This window comes from Rhinopithecus roxellana, chromosome 12, assembly GCF_007565055.1.
Source record: "Rhinopithecus roxellana isolate Shanxi Qingling chromosome 12, ASM756505v1, whole genome shotgun sequence".
Taxonomy (NCBI): domain Eukaryota; kingdom Metazoa; phylum Chordata; class Mammalia; order Primates; family Cercopithecidae; genus Rhinopithecus; species Rhinopithecus roxellana.
The window spans coordinates 127,528,916-127,553,102 of NC_044560.1; the positions used below are offsets into that span (position 1 = coordinate 127,528,916).

The 24,187-nt window shown below is 39.5% G+C and overlaps 1 protein-coding gene across 1 annotated transcript in view; it reads right to left on the reverse strand.

The window, feature by feature from the left end:
• The window catches only part of FAF1 (Fas associated factor 1), a 522,933-nt gene that overhangs the window by 191,798 nt on the left and 306,948 nt on the right, over positions 1 to 24,187 (reverse strand). Inside the window, exon 8 of the mRNA XM_030912634.1 lies at positions 21,771 to 21,857. Coding sequence (XP_030768494.1) covers positions 21,771 to 21,857 — 87 coding nt within the window. The remainder of the gene's footprint in view (positions 1 to 21,770; positions 21,858 to 24,187) is intronic.

Here is a 24,187-nt window from a genome sequence, read left to right on the forward strand (position 1 = left end):
TACCATGATGAAAATTTGGAATTCACTTATATTCAAAGACATAGTGCCTACCTAATAAAGGAAAATAAAGGCAAAATTTTGCTTGTTTCTACCTTTTACTGAATAATTATAAACCTTCACATTCAGTTTAATCATATGAAGACAAAGAAAAATTCAGCCTAATTTCTCTACTTTCCCTCTACAATTTGAAATGCAAAGAATCTAAATTATTTTTAGCACACTGTCCTACTCCAGAAAAATCTGGTTGTTGTTTTGTTTTTTGAGACCATGTCTCACTCTGTCACCCAGGCTGGAATGCAGGGTCGTGATCACGGCTCACTGAATTCTTGACTTCCCAGGCTCCAGCAATCCTCCCACCTCAGCCTCCTGAGTAGCTGGGACCATGGGTGCATGCCACTACACCCAGATAATTTTTGTATTTTTGATAGAGATGGAGTTTCACCATGTTGCCCAGGCTGGTCTCAAACTGCTGAGCTCAGGCTGGTCTCAAAACTGCTAAGCTCAAGCAAACCACCCACTCTGACTGAAAATTCAATTGTATAGATGCCATTTAGCTCACTCATTTGGCCTTACTGACTCCTTGATGCCATGCCTGGCCCTTGCCATTGGTTTCTTAGACTAATGCAGAGGTAAAGATAATTGCTCAACTGATAAACAGAAATTTAGGTCAGCTATTAGGGAATAGACTAAATACTTTGGAAAGCCATCCATGCCTCTTGGTATTATAGTTCCCAAACCTCGATAAAGGCACATGGTTTGGCCAGTGTGAGTGCAATGATAGGATAAATTGGACTGGACATTTTAAAACTGGAACTGTTCTGAGAAGCAAGGACATATAAGAAATGGCATGGTACAAGAGAAAGCAAAAGGGAGAGGAGACAGATTTTATGTTGAATCCTGGTTCTGTACTTTATCTTCTCAGTTAAGGTCTCAGATCAACATATTCATCCTAAATCCACTAATTAAAAATAAAACTTATTGAGGTCTAGTTATCTACACTAAAATGCACCCATTTTAAAGCATATTTAGAAGAGTTTTTATATACCTACACAATCTTGTAACCACTAGTATAATTTTCAAATTTTAGAAAATTTCCATCACTTCTCAAAATTTCCTTATGTTCTTCTAGTCAACTACCACACCTCACCCGAGGCAAACGCCATGAAATTTATATTTTCTCTTAGTTTGGGGCCTATCCAATTTTTTTTTTTTTTCTTGAGACAGAATCTCCTCTGTTATCTAGGCTCGAGTATACTGGCATGATCTCGGCTCACTGCAATCCACGCCTTCCGGGCTCAAGCGGTTCTCCTGCCTCAGCCTCCTGAGTAGCTGGGACTACAGGCACTCGCCACCACGCCTGGCTAATTTTTTATATTTTTAGTAGAGAGGGGATTTCACCATGTTGGCCAGGCTAGTCTTAAACTACTGACCTCAGGTGACCCACCTGCCTCAGCCTCCCAAAGTGTTGGGATTATAGGCGTGAGCCACCGTGCCTGGCCTTGTTTTTATTTTTAATCCTGTCTTTTGAAAAGCAAAACTTGCAAATTGTAATGAAGTCCAATTTATCCATTTTTTTCCTCTTATGAGCTTAGTGTCCTCTCTCAGAAATTTTTTCCTATTCCAAGATTTTCTCCTACATTTTCTCCAACAAGTTTAATAGTTGTAGCTTTTGCATTTAAGTCATCTCTGATCTAAGATAAATTTGTGTATGGCATAAGGTAAAAGCTGAAATTATCTATCTTTACCAATATCCAGTTGCCTCATCGCCATTTGTTAAATGAAGAACAAACTGTCTCCATTGCATTACTTTGGTATCTCTGCACAAAACCAATCAACAGCACATACATACAGATCTATTACTGAACACTCTATTTTACCTATTGATTCATGTCTGTCTTTACACAAATATCACATTGTATTGAATACTATAGTAATACTTTTTGAAATCAGGGAGTGTAAGTCTTCCAATTTTGTTCTTTTTGAAAATTGGTTTAGGCCAGGAGTGGTGGCTCATGTCTGTAATCCCAGGACCTTGGGAGGTCAAGGTGGGTGGATCACCTGAGGTCAGAAGTTTGAAACCAGCCCGATAAACATGGCAAAACCCCATTTCTACCTAAAAAAATACAAAAATTAGCCAGGTATGGTGGTGGGCACCTGTAATTCCAGCTACTTGGGAGGCTGAGGCAGGAGAATCACTTGAACTTGGGAGGTGGAGGTTGCAGTGAGCCAAAGATTGCGCCATTGTACTCCAGCCTAGGCGAAAGAGCAAGACTCTGTCTCAAAAAAAGAAAACAAAAGACAAAAAACAGAAAATTGTTTTAGGAACACTAGTTCTTTCACATTTCCATACAATTTTTTGAAATTAATTTGCCAATTTCTATGAAAAACGCTATAGAGATTTTGATTAGCATTGCAGTGAATCCATAGCTGTCTGGGAGGAGGTACCACCTTAAAAATATAGAATGTAGGCCAGGCTCTGTGGCTCACTCCTGTTAATACCAACACTTTGGGAGGCCAAGGTGAGTGGGTCGCGTGAGCCCGGGAGATGGGGACCAGCTTGGGCAATGTGGCGAGGTCTCTTAAAAAAAAAACAAAAACAAAACAACAACAACCCCCCCCCCCCCCCACATATATATACACACACATACACAAACACATGATCATGGTAGCTCATTCCATGTCTTAATTTTGTTAATTTCTCTCCAATTATTTGCCATTTTCAATGTACAGATCTTATATATATTTTATTGAATGTATCCTTAAATATTTCATGTTTTGGGATAGAATTGTGAGTCATATAAATTTTTTAAAACCCATTTCAAAATGTTCTTTGCCATTATATTGTAACACAATTGATTTTTGTATATTGATCTCCTAGCCCATGGCCTTGCTAATTTCACTTGTCACTTCTATTAGCTTTTTGCTGGATTATGTTGGATCTACCAAGAAACAAACTACTAAATATTTTGTAAAACAAAAAAAGTTTTATTTCCTCCTTTCTAATCTGCATGTGTTTTCTTTCCTCCTAACCTTACTGTACTAAGACTAGCAATATAACACCGAATAGAATTTGTGAAAGTGAACATCCTTACATCATTTCCAATCTTAGAGTGAAAGTATTCCCCCATTAAATACGTTAGCTATTGCTTTTTTCTTTTTTTTGAGATGGAGTCACGCTCTGTTGCTCAGGCAGGAGTACAGTGGCGCAGTCTCGGCTCACTGCAACCTCTGCCTCCCGGGTTCAAGCAATTCTCTGCCTTAGTCTCCTGAGTAGCTGAGATTACAGATGCCCACCACCATGCCTGGTTAACTTTTTTGTATTTTTAGTAGAGACAGGGTCTCACCATCTTGGCCAGGTTGGTCTTGAACTCCTGGTCTTGTGATCCACTCGCCTTGGCCTCCCAAAGTGCTGGGATTACAGGCGTGAGCCACCACACCCGGCCTAGCTATTGCTTTTTTATAGAGTCCTTCTACCAGGCTGGGGAAATTCTTCTCTATTCCCAGTTTGCTGAGTTAGTTTGCTTTTGCTTTGAAAAAAACTTATTTTTATGAAAGACTCATTTACATTTATAAAATTCACCAATATTCCAGTGGCACAATATTCCAATAAGCACAAACATAATTCTAATACACACATTTCTATGACTCCCAAAAGTTTCTTTGTGTCTCTATTGGAGTCAGTCTCCACCATTACCCCTTGGCAACCCACTGACTGGATTTCTGTAAGCTATAGCTTTGGTTTTTCCACATTTCATAAATGTGGAATCACATAATGATGTAGTCTTTTGTGTCTGTCATCATTAACTTAAGTGTTGTATCTATCAGTAGTTTGCTCCTTTTCATTTGGAGTAGCATTCCACTGTATAGATATATCACAATTTGTTTATCATTCACTAGTTGACGGACATTTGGGTTGCATCTGGGTTTTGTCTACTATAAATAAAGCTCCAATAAAAATAAAAATTCAAGAACAAATCTTTGTGAGAACATGTTTTCATTCCCCTTTGGCAAATATCTAAGAGTTGAGATTGTATGTTAAGTGTCTACTTAATTTTCTAAGCAGCTGCCACTGTTTTCCAGAGTAGCTATACTATTTTGCCTTCCTACCTTGCTGATAGATTTTTATCAGGAATGTATGCTAAATTTTATTAAATGCTTTTCCAGGACCTATTCATCTGATTGTGTATGTTTTCTTAGTTTTGTTAATGAAATTAGTTACACTGGTTGATGTTCCAGTGTTGTACCATCCATGTACTCCTGAGATAAATCCCAATGATGATGCATGACCCTTTTTTTTTGTCTTCTTTTTCCCATTCTTCCCTCTTCTTTATTTTTTAAGTAACAGCTTTGGCTGGGCACGGTGGCTAATGCCAGTAATCCCAGCACTTTGGGAGGCCGAGGCAGGTGTATCACAAGGTCAGGAGTTCAAGACCAGCCTGACCAATATGGTGAAACCCCATCTCTACTAAAAATACAAAAATTAGCTGGGCATGGTGGCGTGCACCTATAGTCCCAGCTACTCGGGAGACTGAGTCAGAATAGCTTGAACCCGTGAGAAGGAGGTTGCAGTGAGCCGAGATCTTGCCACTGGACTCCAGCCTGGGTGACAGAGCAAGAGTTGGTCTCAAAAAAAGAAAAAAAAAAAAAAAAAAAAAAAACAGCTTTATTGTTATTTGTTGTTATATGGTACCATACCATATAACATAAAATTCACCCTTTTAAAATGTATTATTCATGTACTATTCTTTTTATTTATTGTGAAATTTAATTTGGTAATATGTGTTAACATTTTTAACATGTATTTCATGAAGGATATTGGTCTGTAGCTTTCTGGTTTTTTTCCCCCTATGTCTGACCAATGTTGGTATAAATGTAACAGCAGCCTCATAAAATGAGTTGGAAAAGAATATGAAGAGGATTAGAATTAGTTTACCTTAAATATCTGGTAGTGTTTGGCAATGTAATAAGCTGGTCCTGAAGTTTTTGTTGTGGCAAGATTTTTAACTGCAAGTTCAATTTTTAAAATCATATTTGGGTTATTCTAGTTTTCTATTTCTCTTGGATCAATTTGGTAATTTTTAACCTTTCAAGCAACTTGTCCATTTCAGCCTAGTGTTGCAGAATTTATTGGCCCGAAGTCATTCACATTTCCTTTTTATCTTTTAACTGTCTATATGATTTGTACTGATGTCCTCTCATTAATTACTGGCATTGTTACTTCGTATCTAGTCTCTTTTTCTCTTGATCAGTCTAGCTAGGAGTTTACCAGCTTAATTGATTTTATTTATTTATTTATTTATTTTGAGACTGGATCTCACTTTTGTCACCAGACTGGAGTGCAGTGGCACCATTTTGGCTCACTGCAACCTCTGCTTCTGGGGTTCAAGCAATTCTCCTGCCTCAGCCTCCCAAGTAGCTGGGACTACAGGCGCCCACCATCATGCCCAGCTAATTTTTGTATTTTTAGTAGACATGGGGTTTCACCATGCTGGCCAGGATGGTCTCAATCTCTTGACCTCGTGATCCACCCGCCTCAGCCTCCTAAAGTGCTGGGATTACAGGTGTGAGCCATCGCGTCCGGTCTAATTGATCTTTTCAAAGAGTCAGCACTGGGTTTCAATAATTTTTCCTAATCTTTTATTTCATTGATATTTTTTCTTATTTTTACTATGTCATTTAATCTACTTGGATTTAATTTGCTCTTCTTTTTCTGTCTTCTTCAGGTAGACGATTATTCCATTGATAGTGGACCTCCTTTTTTTTTTTTTTTTTTTTTTTTGAGGCGGAGTCTCGCTCTGTCGCCCGGACTGGAGTGCAGTGGCCAGATCTCAGCTCACTGCAAGCTCCGCCTCCCAGGTTTACGCCATTCTCCTGCCTCAGCCTCCCGAGTAGCTGGGACTACAGGCGCCCGCCACCTCGCCCGGCTAGTTTTTGTATTTTTAGTAGAGACGGGGTTTCACCATGTTAGCCAGGATGGTCTCGATCTCCTGACCTCGTGATCCGCCCGTCTCGGCCTCCCAAAGTGCTGGGATTACAGGCTTGAGCCACCGCGCCCGGCCATCTCCTTTTTTAATATAAGCATTTAAGCTATAAATTCTCCTCTAAGCACTGTTTAACTGAATCCCACAAATTTAATATGCTGTTTTCTTTCTCATTTAATTTAAAATGTTACCAATCTTTTCTGATTTCTTTGACTCATGAATTTAAAAAAATAGTATGTTTTTTATTTCAAATATTTGAAGAGCTTCAGATGCCACTGTTATTAATATGTAATTTAATTATGTTTGGTTAGTGATAATTTTAATTACAATCATCTAATATGTATTGAGACAATAAATAAATATTTATGGTCCAGGTTATAGTCTATTTTGGCAAATGCATCATGCATACTTGAAAGGAATACGTATCCTGCTATTATTGGGTGAAGTGTCTACAAATTTAAATTAGGCAAAGTTGATTAATCACGTTGACCAAATCTATATTCTTACCTACCATAAACCACTGAAAAAGGAAAATGAAATCTCTACCTGTGTATCAGCTTTGGCTTTGCGTATTTTGAAACTGTTACTGGGCACACACACATTTAGGATCATTCTGTCTTCTTGATGAAATGACCTTTTAATTACTACAAAATCTCTCTTTTTAGTCTTGATAATATTCCTTGTTCTGGCCAGGCGCGGGAGCTCATGCCTGTAATCCTAGCATTTTTGGAGGCTGAGACGGATGGATTGCCTGAGATCAGGAGTTCAACACCAGCCTGGGCAATATGGTGAAACCCCAGCTCTACTGAAATACAAAAAATCAACCAGGCGTGGTGGTGGGCGCCTGTAATCCCAGCTACTCACAAGGCTGAGGCACAAGAATTGTTTGAACCCCAGAGGCGGGGGCTGCAGTGAGCCAAGATTGTGCCACTGCACTCCAGCCTGGGCAACAAAGTGACACTTTGTCTTAAAAAAAAAAAGAAAAAAGAAAAAAAATTCCTTGTTCTATATCTTTTCTGATGTCACATAGTCATCCCAAATTTCTTATGTTTACTGTTTGGATGGCAAATATTTTTTCTGCTCATTTAGTGGAAGAGTGTTAAAAGTAGATCTATTGTTCTCATTTAAAATATAATTCTGGGGCCAGGCGCAGTGGCTCATGCCCATAATCCCAACACTTGGGGAGGCCGAGGCAGGGGGAATCAAAGTCAGGAGTTCGAGATCAGCCTTGCCAATATGGTGAAACCCCATCTCTACTAAAAATACAAAAATTAGCCAGGCGTAGGTGCATGTGCCTGCAATCCCAGCTACTCAGGAGGCTGAGGCAGAAGAGTCACTTGAACCTGGGAGGCAGAGGTTTCAGTCAGCCGATATCATGCCACTGCACTCCAGCCTGGGCAACAGAGTGAGACTCCATCTAAAAAAAACTAATAATAAAATAACATAAAACAAAACAAAATTCTTGCAGTCAGATAGTTGAATCTTGTTTTTTAAAGTTCATTTTTAATAATATTTTCCTTTTAATGTAAGTAATTTATACTTACTGTAATTATCAATATGGTTGGATTTAAACCATATTGCTGTTTGTATTTATCCCATCTGTTCTCTGTTCCTTTTTTTTCTGTTTTCTTTTTTGTTGTTGTTGTTTGAGACAGAGTCTTACTCTGTTACCCAGGTTAGAGTGTGATGGTGCGATCTCAACTCCTTGCAACCTCCACCTCCCAGGTTTGAGCGATTCTCCCGCCTCAGCCTCCCAAGTAGCTGGGATTACAGGCACCTGCCATCATGCCTGGCTAATTTTGTAGAGACAGGGTTTCACTATGTTGGCCAGGCTGGTCTTGAACTCCTGACCTCAGGTGATCCGCCCACCTCAGCCTCCCAAAGTGCTGGGATTACAGGCATGAGCCACCGTGCCCGGTCTTTTTTCTGTTTTATTTGTACTTTTTTCAGCATTGCGTTTTATTTCTTTTAACGGATTTTTAGCTATATTTCTTTTTATTTCTTTCTTTAGTGGCTGCTCTAAGGTTTACAACATGCATCATTAACCTAACAAATTACCTTTGATTAACAGTATACAACTTCATGTATAATGAAGGATCACCAATGGTACACTTCCATTCTGTTTTTTTGCGCTACTGTTGTTAAAACATTTTACTTCTGCATATGTTAAAAATTCCATATTGCTTATTAATTTTTTTCCTAAAATTTATCTTTTAGTGGGAGCAATAGACACTGGGGACTACAAGTAGAGGGAGGGAGACAAGGGTTGAAAAACCACCTATAGGGTACTATGCTCACTACCTGGGTTATGAGTTCAATTCAGCCCCAAACCTCAGCATCACACAATGTACCCTTGTACCAAACCTGCACATGTACCCCCCTAATTCACACTAAATTTGAAAAAATTAAAAAATAAAAATTATCTTAAAAAAATTAAAAGCACAAGGAAAAATATCTCTTTTATATTTAACCATATATTTACCATTATTTGGCAATCTTCATTTTTTTTTGTAGATTCAAGTTTCCATCTGGTATCTGGAAAGGGCAGTTTTCCTTTTGTCTAAAGAACTTCCTTTAATATTTCTTGTAGTGCAGGTTTGTTGGCACTAAATTCACTTAGTTTTTGTTTACCTGAAACATTCTATTTTACTTTCAGTTTTTTATTTTTTCTTTTTATTTCTTATTTTTGAGACAGGGTGTCACTCTGTCACCCAGGCTGGAGTGCAAGGTCATGGTTCACTGCAGCTTTGAGTCCCTGGGCTCAGGCTATCCTCCTGCCTCAGTCTCCTGTGTAGCTGGGACTACAGGCATGTATCACCAATGTTTAGCTATTTTTTAAAATTTTTTGTAGTGATGGGGGTCTCACTTTGTTTCCCAGTCTGGTCTCAAACTCCCGGAAGCAGTGCTCCTCCCATCTCGGCCTTCCAAAGTCCTGAGGATTACAGGGCATAGCCACCAAGCCCATCCTCACTTTCAGTTTTGAAAGATTATTTTCACTGAATATAAAATTCTGATTTGAAATTTTTAAAAAATCTTTCAGCCCCCTTAAAAATGTCATTCCATTGTCTTCTGGCTTGCATTGCTTCTTTTTTTTCCTTAATAGAGCCAGGGTATTGCTATGTTGCCCAAGCTGGTGATGAACTCCCAGCTTCTCACCAGAGCTTCCTGGGTAGCTGGGATTACAGGCAGGAAGCATTGCACCTAGTTTGGCTTGCATTTTTTCTAATGAGAAATCTAAAGATTCTATATTTGTTCCCCTGTGTGTGATGAATTTTTTAAAATTCTGTTTTGATATATTTCTCTTTTTCACTGCTTTTCAGAAATTTAATTAGGACACACTTTAGGTGTGAAATTCTTTGTATATCCTTCTTTGAGTTCATTGTACTTTTTGGATTGATGGGTTTATAGTTTTCATAAATATGACCAAAAAATTCAGCCACTATTTCTTCAATTTTTTTTCTTTTTTTTTTCTTTTTTCTGAGATGGAGTCTCGCTTTGTTGCCCAGGCTGGAGTGCAGTGGCACGATCTCAGCTTACTGCAACCTTTGCCTCCTGGTTCAAGCAAATTCTCCTGCCTCAGCCCCCTGAGTAGCTAGGATTACAAGTGTGTGCCACCATGCCAGGCTAATTTTTGTATTTTTAGTAGAGATGGGGTTTCACCATTTTGGCCAGGCTGTTCTCAAACTCCTGACCTTGTGATCTGCCCGCCTCGGCCTCCCAAAGTGCTGGGATTACAGGCATGAGCCACCATGCTCAGCCTACGTCTTCAATTTTTTTTTTTGACCTCTTCCCTCCATCTTTCTTCACCTTCTACAACTCCACTTGTAGGTATGTTTGAAGCCTGATTTTTGTCCCAGAGGTCACTGATACTTTGTTCATTCACTCTTTTTTCTCTCTGTGCTTCAGTTTGGACAGTTTCTATTGCTATATCTTTAAATTCACTGATCTTTTCTTGGGCATTGTCTAAGCTGTTATTTATCCCATCCAGTAAAATTTGTACTTCAGATACTATATTATTTATCTCTAGAAGTGTTACTTTGTTCTTAAAAAAAAAAAAAATTCTTTTATTTGAGACACAGTCTCACTCTGTCGCCCAGGCTGGAGTGCAGTGGCACAATTTCAGCTCACAGCAACCTCTGCCTCCCAGATTCAAGCGATTCTCCTGCCTCAGTGCCCTGAGTAGTTGGGACTACAAGCATGCACCACGATGCCTGGCTAATTTTTGTACTTTTAGTACAGCTGGGGTTTCACCATGTTGGCCAGGCTGGTCTCAAACTCCTGAGCTCAAGTCATCCTCCTGCCTCAGCTTCCCAAAGTGCTAGGATTACAGGCATGAGTCATCACCACCCCAACTCCCACCCTGCCGTGATGCTTTGCTCTCTTTTATATATTTTATTATTTCCTCCTATGTTTTCACTTAAGTCCTTGAGCACATTCATAGCATTTATAAAAGCTACTTTAAAGTGCATGTCTGCTAATTTCATTATCTAAGTAACTTCCATGTCTGTTTCTTTTTACTGACTTCTTTTCTGGTTATGGGTCAGATTTTCTGGCTTGTTTGTATGTGCAGTAACTTTTAATTGGATGCTGGACTTTGTTTTTAGAGGCAGTTACCTATTAATCAGCTTATTCCTTATTGAGCCTTGTTTTTAAGCTTTTAAAAAGTCCTAGAGTAGCCTTCACTCTAGGGCCAATTTATCCACTCCACTTAATGGAGTGGAGTGGATAACTCTTCTGAAGATAGCTACTGAATGCCCTGTGTATTCACTGAGGTGTCTCTACAATGTATAGTTGGAAGAAACTTGAAGTAGTTTTAGTTTTGTGTAAAGTCTGGGGATTGTTTACCTTATAGATCCCAGTTAACTGTTCTTTTTCCAAACAATTTCTCTTTGCCTAGCCTCCTGAAATTTTACCCTATGCATGCAGAGACTGGTATTCAGCTAAAGACTTGGGGAACCTATGCATATTTCTGGAGATTTTTCTCTACTGGTAGTTTGCTTTGCAAAATTTAGCTGCTGGCGCCTCCCCAAACTCCAATCTCTGTCCCTTCAACTCAGCGAAATCATCAAGTTCTGTTCTACTTTCCCTTCCCTGCTATGGGATCCAGAAGTTGCCTCCAGGCAGAATTTAAGACTCTCATAGGACTCTTGTTTCCTTCTTCAGAGTCCTGTTGGCTAATATCTGAAAACAGTTGTTTCATGTATTTTATCCTGTCTTGTAGTTGTTTACAGAGTGAAGGAAAATCCCAAAGCATTTATCCTTTCATGGGCAGAAGCAGCAGTCTACAGGTTTGGGATTTTAATAAACGACCCACAGCATTAGGTCTCAGCGCTTGTAGGTTTCCAACTGGGGGCTGTCTTGCTTCCATGTGTTCTTCCTCATATTTACTGAGTAAACATTTCCCTTGAGTGTTTCATCCACACTCCCAAACTTCTCACTCTTGTTCAGAATAGAATTCATTTCACAACTTTTCTTTCCTTTTAAACCCAAACTTTCTTCTACTGCTTTCAAAGCTGTTCTTTCCATCTGTTTAGTCTTTGCCTGTGTTATTTGCAAAAGACTCTATATGTTGACAAGGGCAATGAACCCTCTGAAGCTACTGAGTCTCACCACCATCAGAAGCAACATTATCCACGACCTTCCCAAATAAAGAAAAAGTCAGTGAAAATGTCCAAAGATTGCCTGAATCTGTCTGCCCTAGGACAGGCTAACAAAGTAATTTAAATAGCATAAGATGACCCTGAAGCTAGTCAAAGAATGCTTCTGATTCTGCATGTGTATGCACTATAAAGAAGGTGCTTACTCAAGGGAAAGAGAGTTAATGTTTGTTGAATGCCTACTAAATGCCAGACATTACACCAGGGGTTGGCAAACTTTCTCTGTAAAGAGCCAGACAGTAGATATTTCAGGTTTTGTGGGCCATATGGTCTTTGTTTGCAACTATACATCCCTGCTTATAGTGTGACAGCAGCTGTGGCACAGTACTTTAAGAAATCAGTATGGCCAGGCACTATGGCTCATGCCTATAATCCCAGCACTTTGGGAGGCCAAAGGTGGGGAGAACCTGAGGTCAGGAGTTTGAGACTAGCCTTGCCAACATGGCAAAATCCCGTCTCTATTAAAAATACAAAAATTAGCTGGGCATGGTGGCACCTGCCTGTAGTTCCAGCTACTCGGGAGGCTGAGGCAGGAGAATCTCTTGAACTCAGGAGGCAGAGGTTGCGGTAAGCTGAGACTGCGCCACTGCACTCCAGCCTAGGCAACAGAGCGAGACTCCGTCTAAAAAAAGGAAAAAAAAAAAAAGGAAAAAAAAAGAAATCGGTGTGAATGTGTCCCAAGAAAACATTATTGACAAAAACAGATGCTGAGTGAGATTTGGGCTCACAGTCATTACTGTCAACCCCTGCATTATATTATGTGCTTTACATATTAGATATAATCATATGAAACTTCTAATCTGCAACCATTTTTGTCCCTAAAAAAATGGCAACTTCATATGGTCCAACCTAGTAATATGTTAACCCATGTAATCTTCACAATAGGCTTTCAAGTGTGTTAATATCATCTCCATTTTATAGATAAAGAAACAGAAGCTCAAACATTAAGTAACATATAAATAATAGTAATGCTAGGATTCAATAAACTTGGACTGGTCTGCTCACTTGCATTCTCCCCCACCTCCATTTCCTCTACCTCCCACCAATACACATATACACACACACACATTGGTAAAAATCGGCTCACAATGTAGCTCTGCACACTCTTAAATCTGTTATTCTACTTGCTGCTATAAAATGTTTAGTTTTGATAATTTAATTTTTATTAGAAATAAATGATTCTCAAAATGTTTATCCAGTTACTATACTCACAAATCGATCCTTTAGTTGTTTATTGCCATAGATGTCAACTTTGTGGAGCACTGAACAACTTAAATAAATGAATGCAATTTAAATAAATGCGTAAAACACTATGTTTGATATAAATGTGAAGACAGTTCTTACTTCTAATGCTTATAATTTGCAAAAGGAGGAATATAAGTATACAAATTAAAACATAATCAAATGTCCCTTTCTCTGAGAAGTCATTTTTTCACTACCACTAACTGTAAGCAAAATTGGTTGTTCCCTCTTCTATGATCCCATTGCATTTGTATACTTCAGTTGTCATTATTTATATACATATGTCTCCCACTAAACTCATCAATCTCTGAGAAGCAACATCTTATCATTCCAACTTTAAGGGCCAGCACAGTTACCGGCCTATAAGAGTTGTTAAAGCGAACTAAATATATGATCTGAGAAGGACTCTATACTTCTTCTTCTTCTTTCTTTTGAGACATAATCTCGCTCTGCCACCCAGGCTGGAGTACAGTGGCGCGCTCTTGGCTCACTGCAACCTCCGCCTCCCGGGTTCAAGCAATTCTTGTGTCTCAGCCTCCTGAGTAGCTGGGATCACATGTGTGAGCCACCACGCCCGGCTAATTTTTTTTGTATTTTCAGTAGAGACAGGGTTTCGCCAAGTTGGCCAGGCTGGTCTCAAACTCCTGGTCTCAAGCAATCCACCTGCCTCGGCCTCCCAAACTGCTGGGAGTACAGGCCTGAGCCACCATGCCCAGCCTAGGGCTCTGTACTTCTACATTTGAGTCCTGGTGGAGGAAGCCTAACCTAACTTAACAGGTAGACAAGACTGAAAACCTAACTTATGAATAAATGCCTATAATAACAGTTGAGTCTTGGCCAATCTCAGCAGCCATACTTCAACCACTGATACACTGCTGAATGTTCAAACTGTGTCCAAATAAGGCAAACGCCAACCTGTAACCAATACAGCTGTTTCTGTACCTCACTTCTTTCTGTACGTCACTTTCCTTTTTTGTCTATAAATTTGTTCTAACCACGAGGCATTCCTGGAGTCTCTCTGAATCTGCTATGAATCTGGGGGCTGTCCAATTTGCAAATAATTTTTTTTTCTTGTTCAATTAAACTCTGTTAAATTTAATTTGTCTGAAGTTTTCCTTTAACAGAGTTGTTCCACAAATGTCAAGTGAATGGATAGATTAAAACAATAAATAAAAAACAATAATAGCCAAGAGTTAACCATGTTAAGGCATTCTTTCTAGTACATTCTACTTCAATCTTTAAAATAAACCTAACAGTAACTATTCTTGTAACTACTGACTCTTTAATCTTCACAATAACTCTACGAGTTATTGTTCAACAGTTACAGAGACTGCGATCCATAGACATTAAGTTGCTTGTGGTGACTCAGATGAAGCCAGAGAGGAGGAAGGAAGGGAGAAATGAAGGAAACAACGAAGAAAGAAAAAAGTGAAAAAAGCTTAAGCAGAAGAAAAGAACTATAAATGAATTTCTAAGAGGGTTGGAGAAGGTAGCATGGGAAGAAGGACATAGGCAGGGTTTCTTAAAGAAAGGTCTTGGCTGGGCGCGATGGCTCACCTGGCACTTTGGGAGGCCGAGGTGGGTGGATAACCTGGGGTCAGGAGTTAGAGACCTGCCTGGTCCACATAGTGAAACCCTGTCTCTACTAATAATACAAAAATTAGCTAGGCATGGTGGCACATGCCTGTAATCCCAGCTATCAGGAGGCTGAGGTAGAAGAATCGCTCGAACCCAGGAGACGGAGGTTGTAGTGAGCCGAGATCGCGCTATTGCACTCCAGCCTGGGTGACAAGAGTGAAACTCCATCTCAAAAAAAAAAAAGGTCTTCAAGGAAGGAGATAATTGTAGGTATTCTAGGTGGAAGGAAGAGTATGATTAAATGACAGAGTGGGAGAGTACCAACTATATTTGAAAAATAGTAAGATAAGTATTTAGCTAAAGCTGAGACACATATGGTGTAATATTCAATCATTCATTCAACAAATATTTATCAAGTATTTACTCAGAGCCTGTATGGGAAAACAAACCTGGAAGGGAAGTTTCAGACTAAAGAATGAAGGGTTTTGAATGCCAGCATAAACGAACCATTGAAAATAAGTAAGCAAGGCTGAATGTGATTCATGTTGTACTTTAGAAATATTAATTTTGGCTGGGTGAGGTGGCTCATGCCTGTAATCCCAGCACTTTGGGAAGTTGAGGCAGGCGGATCACCTGAGGTCGGGGGTTGAAGACCAGCCTGACCAACATGGAGAAACCCCGGCTCAACTAAAAATATAAAATCAGCTGGGTGTGGTGGCACATGCCTGTAATCCCAGCTACCTGGAAGCTGAGGCAGAAGAATCGCTTGAACCCAGGAGGCAGAGGTTGCGGTGAGCCGAGATCGTGCCACTGCACTGCAGCCTGGGTAACAAGAGCGAAACTCCATCTCAAAAGTTAGGGGACCTGGCCCTAATTGCTTGTATCTTTAGTAGAGACAGGGTTTCAACACATTGGCCAGGCTGGTCTCGAACTCCTGACCTGGTGATCCGCCTGCTTTGGCCTCCCAAAGTGCTGGGATTACAGTGTGAGCCACTGTGCCCAGCCTTCAGATTCATTTCTATTTAAGAGTGGGGCAGGGAGAGGGCTGTGTGCAGTTTTTATTTTATTTTATGTATTTATTTATTTTAATTTTTAATTATTTTATTTTATTTTTTTATTTTTGAGACAGAATTTTGCTCTTGTTGCCCAGGCTGGAGTCCAATGGCGCAATCTCGACTCACTGCAACCTCCGCCTCCCGGGTTCAAATGATTCTCTTGCCTCAGCCTCACAAGTAGCTGGGATTACAGGCATGCGCCACACACCCAGCTAATTCTGTATTTTTAGCAGAGACGGGGTTTCTCCATGTTGGTCAGGATGGTCTTGAACTCCAAATCTCAGGTGATCCACCCATCTTGGCCTCCCAAAGTGCTGGATTACAGGCGTGAGCCATTGTGCCCAGCTCTTTTTATTTTATACAAAAGCCACTGTGTAATGGTTTTACTTGTAAGTTATCTCACATTCTCAATGTGAAAATATTTAATAACTAGCTTTCTGAATCCTAACACATGCCCAAAGAGCTTTGATTCTAAAATTCCTAGTTTCTAAAATTCTGAGTGAATATTTTGTGGCCAATTACAGAAATACAGAAGACCATTAGTAATCATGAAAGAAAAAGCCAGGCATGGTGCCTCACACCTGTAATCCCAGCACTTTGGCAGGCCAAGGCAGGTGGATCACAAGGTCAGGAGTTCAATAACAGCCTGGCCAACTTATGAAACCCTGTTTCTACTAAAAATACAAAAAAAAAAAAAAAAAAAAAAAAATTAGCTGAGTATGATGGCGTGCGCCTGTAGTCTTAGATACTTGGGAGGCTAAGGAGGGACAATTGCTTGAACCTGGGAGGTGGAGGTTGCAGTGAGCCAAGACCATGCCATAGAATGGGGGTGAGAGAGTGAGACTCGGTCCAAAAAAAAAAAAAGAGAGATTGAGAAAGAGGGAAAGAGAGACAGGAAAAAAAAAAAAAAAAAAGCGCAATAATAAAGTATCAAGCTGGGCACAGTGGCTCATGCCTGTAATTCCAGCACTTTGGGAGGCCGTGGCGGGTGGATCACCTGAGGTCGGGAGTTCGAGACCAGCCTGACCAACATGGAGAAACCCCGTATCTACTAAAAATACAAAATTAGCCAGGCGTTGTGGTGCATGCCTGTAATCCCAGCAACTCGGGAGGCTGAGGCAGGAGAATCATTTATATCCGGAAGGTGGAAGTTGCAGTGAGCCGAGATTGCGCCATTGCCCTCCAGCCTGGGCAACAAGAGCAAAACTCCGTCTCAAAAAAAAAAGTATTAAAACTGAAAGAGTTGGCTGGGTACAGTGGCTTACGCTTGTAATCCCAGCTCTTTGGGAAGCCGAGGCGGGTGGATCACTTGAGGCCAAGAGTTCGAGACCAGCCTGGCCAACATGGCGAAACCCTGTCTCTATTAAAAATACAAAAATTAGCTGGGCATGGTGGTACACACCTGTAATCCCAGCTACTTGGGAGGATGAGGCATAAGAATCACTTGAACCTGGGAGGCAGAGGTTGCAGTCAGCTGAGATCTCACCACTGCACTCCACCCTGGGTGACAGAGCGAGACTCTAATATAAAAATAAAAACAAAACAAAACAAAAACTGAAAGAGTTTTGTGTAAGCATTATTAAATCCAGGAATTTAAAAAGAGCTACACGTATTCATATTGACTGCACTGTAATAAGCTGTCTAAACATAATTCACGGTGTTAAAAGTATTTCTCCTCTCTAAAAACCAAGAGCTTCCTTGTTAAAGTGTAAAATGAGATTTTGCCTATTTGTAACTCCTTGTTCTCACAGCTGAACTGTCACAGCATGAAAACATTTTCCTACTGGTGAAGCTTTAGATACCTATTTTTCTGATGAAAGAGTACAAAAGGAATGGAGTTACTGACAATTCATACAGTATTCCACACCCTATTAGAGTAGGACCACAAGCAAAGAAAATATGTTAATTCTGAAGGGAGATGGGCAACAATGTTGTAAATGATTGTTGACTTCACTGAGTAGCCTGAAAATGCCCAAGACTGAAGTCTATTAGGTTCATAAGAGACTCAAGATTATAAAAGAATTGATTATAAGAGGTCTATTTCTTTGTCCTGTTGGGTGAGTCAAAGGTTAATGAGAAGTATATTGAACAAAACATCTCTTGTGTTTTTGCAAAGTATTTCTCATGCAGGATAAAAATGTAAGTGAAAAAGTATTTTAATATAGTTAATTAACTCCTTTTTTAACAAAATAGCTTCACTGAGGCATAATTTATATGCCATAAAATTCACTCATTTTAAATGTTCAATGATTGTTTAAAACTTTAGAGATGTGCAACCTTTACCATAATCTAATTTTTAGAATATTTTCATCACCCCAAATCCATTAATTTCTTGATCTACGGTATTTTCATAAATTCATAGAAGCCAATGATATCTAAGGCTACCTATATTCAAAGTCACACAAATTTCTTCAACTGAGCAATAAAAGTACAAAATAACCTCACTTTTAATGACCTTTATAATCAATCCTCTACTCTGGCACTGGGAAGCAAATGTTCAGGTGCTTTCTCTGAAAGTTAAACCATTCTAAGTATTAAGTTATGGCACACTGTCTTGGAAAGAAATTAATTATATTTTTGTTGGTAACACATTTCAGGCTGTTTACACAGCTGACATTTCTCAGCTGTACCCAATTCATGCCCTAAGCTGAGGACTATTTTGTTTTGTAGCAGATGCCTCCACTTGAATGATTTCAATAAGTATAAAAACACCACTGCCTGCAACAAATATAGACTACAAGTACCAGCATTATGAGTTTTTATACTCCTAATGAAAGAGGTTTTATGACATATTATTTGGCCACGATATCCTCAGAATACTGGTTATAAGCCATTTTTGGCTAAATTCAAGCACTGGAGCTAGTGAATCTGCTGTGGCATCAGTTAAAAGCAGCTTGGCCCTAAACATCTTTGTTGTATCAAATCATGCAAGCTCAAGGCAACATCCTGCCAATGAGGCAACATTTGCTCTGGGGAGGTGTGGGCAGGCACCACTTCACAGGTTCTGGGACAAGGTGCAAATGGGAATAATGAGGATAAAAGAATCAAGCCTCTTAATAGGGATTCCCTCTTGTGTTTGCTGTGACTTAAGAGCACCAAGTAGTATTACAGTCTTGGAAATAAACAGTTTTAGCTGCTTTCCATATTTTCCTATAGTAATTAGACTGCATGACAACTCCTTGGCAAAAAATTAAATGTTATAAAAACCATTAAAACATGGGTCTCATAAAAGACCATGCCAACTCAATTCAATGAATTAGCACCTAAAATGTATAAGGCACTATTTTACAGGCAGAAGAATTGATCATATTTCATCGACTTTGCCTATCACTCTTGGAACTTGTACCTGATAAGCCAATTTCTGGTTTCTAAAAGGGTGGGGTGCAAAAGCAGTTGGCTTTTTCAACCCTGTGAAGCCTCACATTTCCAGAGTTTCTCTATTATCTTAAGTCCTTGCTCTTAAACAAGACAATTATTTTTGCTTTAAACTTTGTATTATGAAAATTTTCAAACATATACAAATTTGAGAAAACAGTATAATAAACCCAATATACATATCATCCAGATTCAACAATGATTGATAGATGCCTAATCTAAATTAGCTCTATCCTCACTCACTGTGCCACGCATGGGTTATTCTGAAGCAAGTCTCAGACATCACTTCATTTGTTTAAATCAGTCAATTCTTGCCTGTAATTGTAATCTGTAATTATGATCACTTTTTTGGAGTTGTCTTAATTATAATGTTGACTCATTTATTGAGTGTCTACTATGAGCCAGGTACTGTATTTATATTATCACTTATCTTCATAATAGTTCCGCAAATTAGTGAGAAAATTAAAGCTCAGAGAATTTAATGATATGCTCAGGTCTTAATTATTTTCTTCCATTAATATTACTATTTCTTGGAATAAGTTATTAGACAACACTAAGAACATTTCTTTTTTTTCATGCCTCCTCAGGTAAACAGTAGACCATCATGTATGAACATTACTCTTTTATTTTGTGAAAATAAATGTAGCACATTCTCTATCAAATTTCTCACTCAAGCAAGAAAAACAACAAAGAAAAACCAGAAGAAAACCACAAACACGTCTCTATCCTTAGCCGTAGATGACCAGCCAATAATTCTAATTATATACTATAATATCAACACTGAAATCAGTTTTTCAGAAACAAATTTAGTACCTAAACCTAAAGTTTTTTTTCTGGAAATGTTTATTAAAAATAAAGGGGCTTTTGTTTTTGTTTTTCAGATGGAGTTTTCCTCTTGTTGCCCAGTGGAGTGCAATGGCACAATCTCGGCTCACTGCAACCTCCCTCCCAGGTTCAAGTGATTCTCCTGTTTTAGCCCCGCAGCTAGCTGGGATTACAGGAATGAGCCACCACGCCCAGCTAATTTTGTATTTTTATTAGAGACAGGGTTTCACCATGTTGGCCAGGCTGGTTTCAAACTCCTGACCTTGGCCAGGCACAGTGGCTCATGCCTGTAATCTCAGCACTTTGGGAGGCCAAGGTGGGCAGGTCACCTGAGGTCAGGAGTTCTAAACCAGCCTGGCCTACATGGTGAAACTTCATCTCTATTAAAACTACAAAAATTACCCGGGCATGGTGGAGGGTACCTCCCAGATACTTGGGAGGCTGAGGCAGGAGAACTGCTTGAACACAGAAGGTAGAGGTTGCAGTGAGCCAAGATTGTGTCATTGTACTCCAGCCTGGGCAACAGAGCAAGATTCCATCTCAAAAACGAACAGACAAACAAACAAACTCCTGACCTCAGGTGATCCACCGGCATCGGCCTCCCAACGTGCTGGGATTACAGGTGTGAGCCACCGTGCCTGACCAAAAATAAAGGTTTTGCTATTTTCTGATTATTAAAGTTTCTGATTTTTAAAATTTCATAATCCACAAAGCATTTTCCAAAGGCATAGTGTTTACATTGTAATTAGATTCAAGTAGCATCTACATAAATTGTCTTAAAACTTTTTTGTCTTCCACAAAGAATTATTTTATATTAAAATATATAGTGGTGGTGCTGGAAGAGGAGTGAACTGTAGTTATTATCCAGGCAGAAATATAATATTTACTAGAAAATATTAAAAGGTAATTCAATTCTTAGGCATAATCATTATTTCAGTATTGATCATTACAAGATGTTTATAAAGTCCCAATTTCTTTTTAGCCCTATTTATTTTAAAAATTAGATCTAACTTGAGATTTCCAGAAACATTCTCATTTTCACTTTTACTTTTTAAAAAAACTTAGATATCTGGTTAGACAAGCAAGTTTGTGGGGAAAAGTGGCCAAAACTGAATTTCAGATGGTCTCCTTATATAGTGAAATTTACTCTCACAGAAAAGAGCAATAAGTGGAAATGACAAGAGATAGGAAAGTCTTCAAAAATATACAATAGGAAAATCATTATAAAAAATATAATAAGGGTAAAAATGACAGGCTATTTTCTTCCAGCTTCTTATGGTAGCGAAATTTATGGGTATGTTTGAGATTAAAGTATATTAATATTAACTATAAAAATTAACTTTTAAGTGTCAGTCTACTATGAAAAAGGTAGTTTTAAAATTAAATACAATGATTGGCTTAATTTTGAAATATCTGTAATTTAGGAAAGAAAATGTTTTTGCCTTGAACATTTCATTAGTAGTATCTGAATATATTCTTCTCATCAAGAAAAAAATTAAGTCAAATCCAGCAGCATCAAATTCTTGCATTGATACTGTAACATTACCAACAGAACGTTGACCTGCTTGGCTTATGATATCTGTTCCAAAACTGAACTCAAATTATTACAACTTCTCTTACTTTCACATTGTTTGGTTTAGAAAATTATTTCCTTTTTTTTGAGATGGAGTTTCACTTTTGTCACCCAAGCTGGAGTGCAATGGTGCAATCTCAGCTCACTGCAACCTTCACCTCCCAGGTTCAAGTGATTCTCTTACCTCGACCTCCTGAGTAGTGGGATTACAGGTGCCTGCCACCATGCCCAGCTAATTTTTGTGTTTTTAGTAGAGATAGGGTTTCACCATGTTGGCCAGATTGGTCTCAAACTCCTGACCTCAGGTGATCCACCCACCTCAGCCTCCCAAAGTGCTGGGAGGCGTGAGCCACCGTGCCTGGCTAGATAATTCTTTCAATGGAAGACTCAATGCATTTGATTGTGCTTATTATCAAAGCCAATTAGACTGAAAGTGGCAAAAGAGAAAGGAGGATATAAAGCTGAAAATATGACTGTCACTTACTGAGTCGTCTGTAGCAGAAGTTGGCCAGCCCTCCCACAATTGGTGGCGAACAGGTATACTTGTAAGGTCATACACATTTCTCTTCACCTATGAAAAGAAAGAGACAGGACAATTAAAACAGAATTTTCACATGACTTATAGTTTCCAATCAATTTATGAGACACACAATATATTTCCTGTTTTCTTCTAGATTCAAAACAAGAATTTGAAACTATAAAAACCCAAGTCAAAAAATTTTGTAAAACAGAACAAAACCAAACTTAAAAGCAGATTCTCAATGAAGACTAGATGAAGTAAGAGTTAAGAAACATCCCTCCTCTCTTGTTTTCAGCCCCTGGCTGGCTTCATTTCTTTTCAGTCAGGAAACTTCAGGCACCCAGTTCCCTAAGGGCAAAGTACAATTATGAATTTTTATAATTTAATCGTTAAAATGTACAATGATTCAAAACCAAAAACATTTCAAGTTTTTTTTTTTTTTTTTTTTTTTTTTGTGATGGAGTCTCGCTCTGTCACCCAGGCTGGAGTGCTGTGGCCGGATCTCAGCTCACTGCAAGCTCCGCCTCCCGGGTTCACGCCATTCTCCTGTCTCAGCCTCCCGAGTAGCTGGGACTACAGGCGCCGCCACGTCGCCCGGCTAGTTTTTTGTATTTTTTAGTAGAGATGGGGTTTCACCGTGTTAGCCAGGATGGTCTCGATCTCCTGACCTCGTGATCCGCCCGTCTCGGCCTCCCAAAGTGCTGGGATTACAGGCTTGAGCCACCGCGCCCGGCCAACATTTCAAGTTTTTATGTGGAATAGTGAAGGGTAGTTTTATTACAGGGAAGTGGGGCAGGGGCAGAAAAACCTAAAATTGTCTTTACATTTTTTAAGTAAGCTTCAAAGATATAGAAACTTCTTATTAAAGGAGCACAGGGCCAGGCACAGTGGCTCACACCTGTAATCTTAGGACTTTGGGAGGCCAAGACAGGTGGATCACCTGAGGTCAAGAGTTCGAGACCAGTCTGGCCAACATGGTGAAACCCCATCTTTAACTAAAAATACAAAAAATTAGCCAGGCGTGGTGGTGGCTCCTATAATCCCAGCTACCTGGGAGACTGAGGCAGGAGAATCATTTGCATCCAGGAGGCGGAGGTGGCAGTGAGCTAAGATCATGCCACCACACTCCAGCCTGAGCAACAGAGTGAGACTCTATCTCCCCACCACCGACAAAAAAAAAAAAAAAGTAGCACAGGTTATTTTTTTAAATCAATCCAAACTAAAAACTATTTCATGTAATATTTACTAACATCAGAGCTATAGGCCCTTCCTGAAAATTAAATACAAAAAATGCATTAAAGCTGAGAAACTATTTTTCCCAACATGCAACATTATACCTTCTACTTTGAAAGGGAAGGAGGTAAACTTATCAGAATAAAGTGTTGGAAGGTTAAACTCTACATCAGCCAGTAATTAAGAAGTGTTGGCTGGGCGTGGTGGCTCACACCTGTAATTCTAGCACTTTGGGAGGCCGAGGTGGGCGGATCACTTGAGGTCAGGAGTTCAAGACCAACCTGGCCAACACAGCGAAACCTTGTCTTTATGAAAAATACAAAAATTAGCCAGGTGTGGTGGCACACGCTTGTAATCCCAGCTACTCAAAAAGCTGAGGCAGGAGAATGGCTTGAACCCAGGAGGCAGAGGTTGCAGTGAGCTGAGATCGTGCCACTGCACTCCAGCCTGGGCAACAGTGTAAGACTCTGTCTCAAAAGAAAATAATAAAAATAAAAATAAAAGAAGTGTTACTGGGTGTGGTGGTTCACACCTGTAATCCCAGCACTTTAGGAGGTCAAGGTAGGAGGATCACGTGAGCTCAGGAGTTCAGGATGAGCCTGGGCAACATAGTGAGATCCCATTTCTACCAAAAAATAACACTAGCTAGGCATGGTGGCTCATGCCTGTAGTCCCCACTACACAGGAAGCTGAGGTGGGACGACTGCTTGAGTCCAAGAGGTTGAGGATACAGTGAGCCATGATCACGCCACTGGACTCCCACCTGGCAGACACAGCAAGACCCTGTTTCAAAAAAAAAGAAAAAAGCAATATGTCTCTCTTCAGGTTTTCTTTTCTATTTTAGTTTTTATTCACAAATAAATTAACGAATCATAACAATGGAGAGATTACCCATTTTAACTAATTCTTCAAGTTAATTATGGCACTATTATCCTACTGTATCAAATGAAGTTAGGATTGAAATGCTCCCTATATGTTCTATGTTAAGACTTGAGGCCAGGCATGGTGTCTCACACCTGTAATCCCAACCCTTTGGGAGGCCAAGCTGCGAAGATCACTTGAGCCCAGCAGATCGAGGCAGCAGTGAGCCATGACTGTGCCACTGAACTCTGGATGACACAGTGAGACCCTGTCTCAAAAAACAAAAC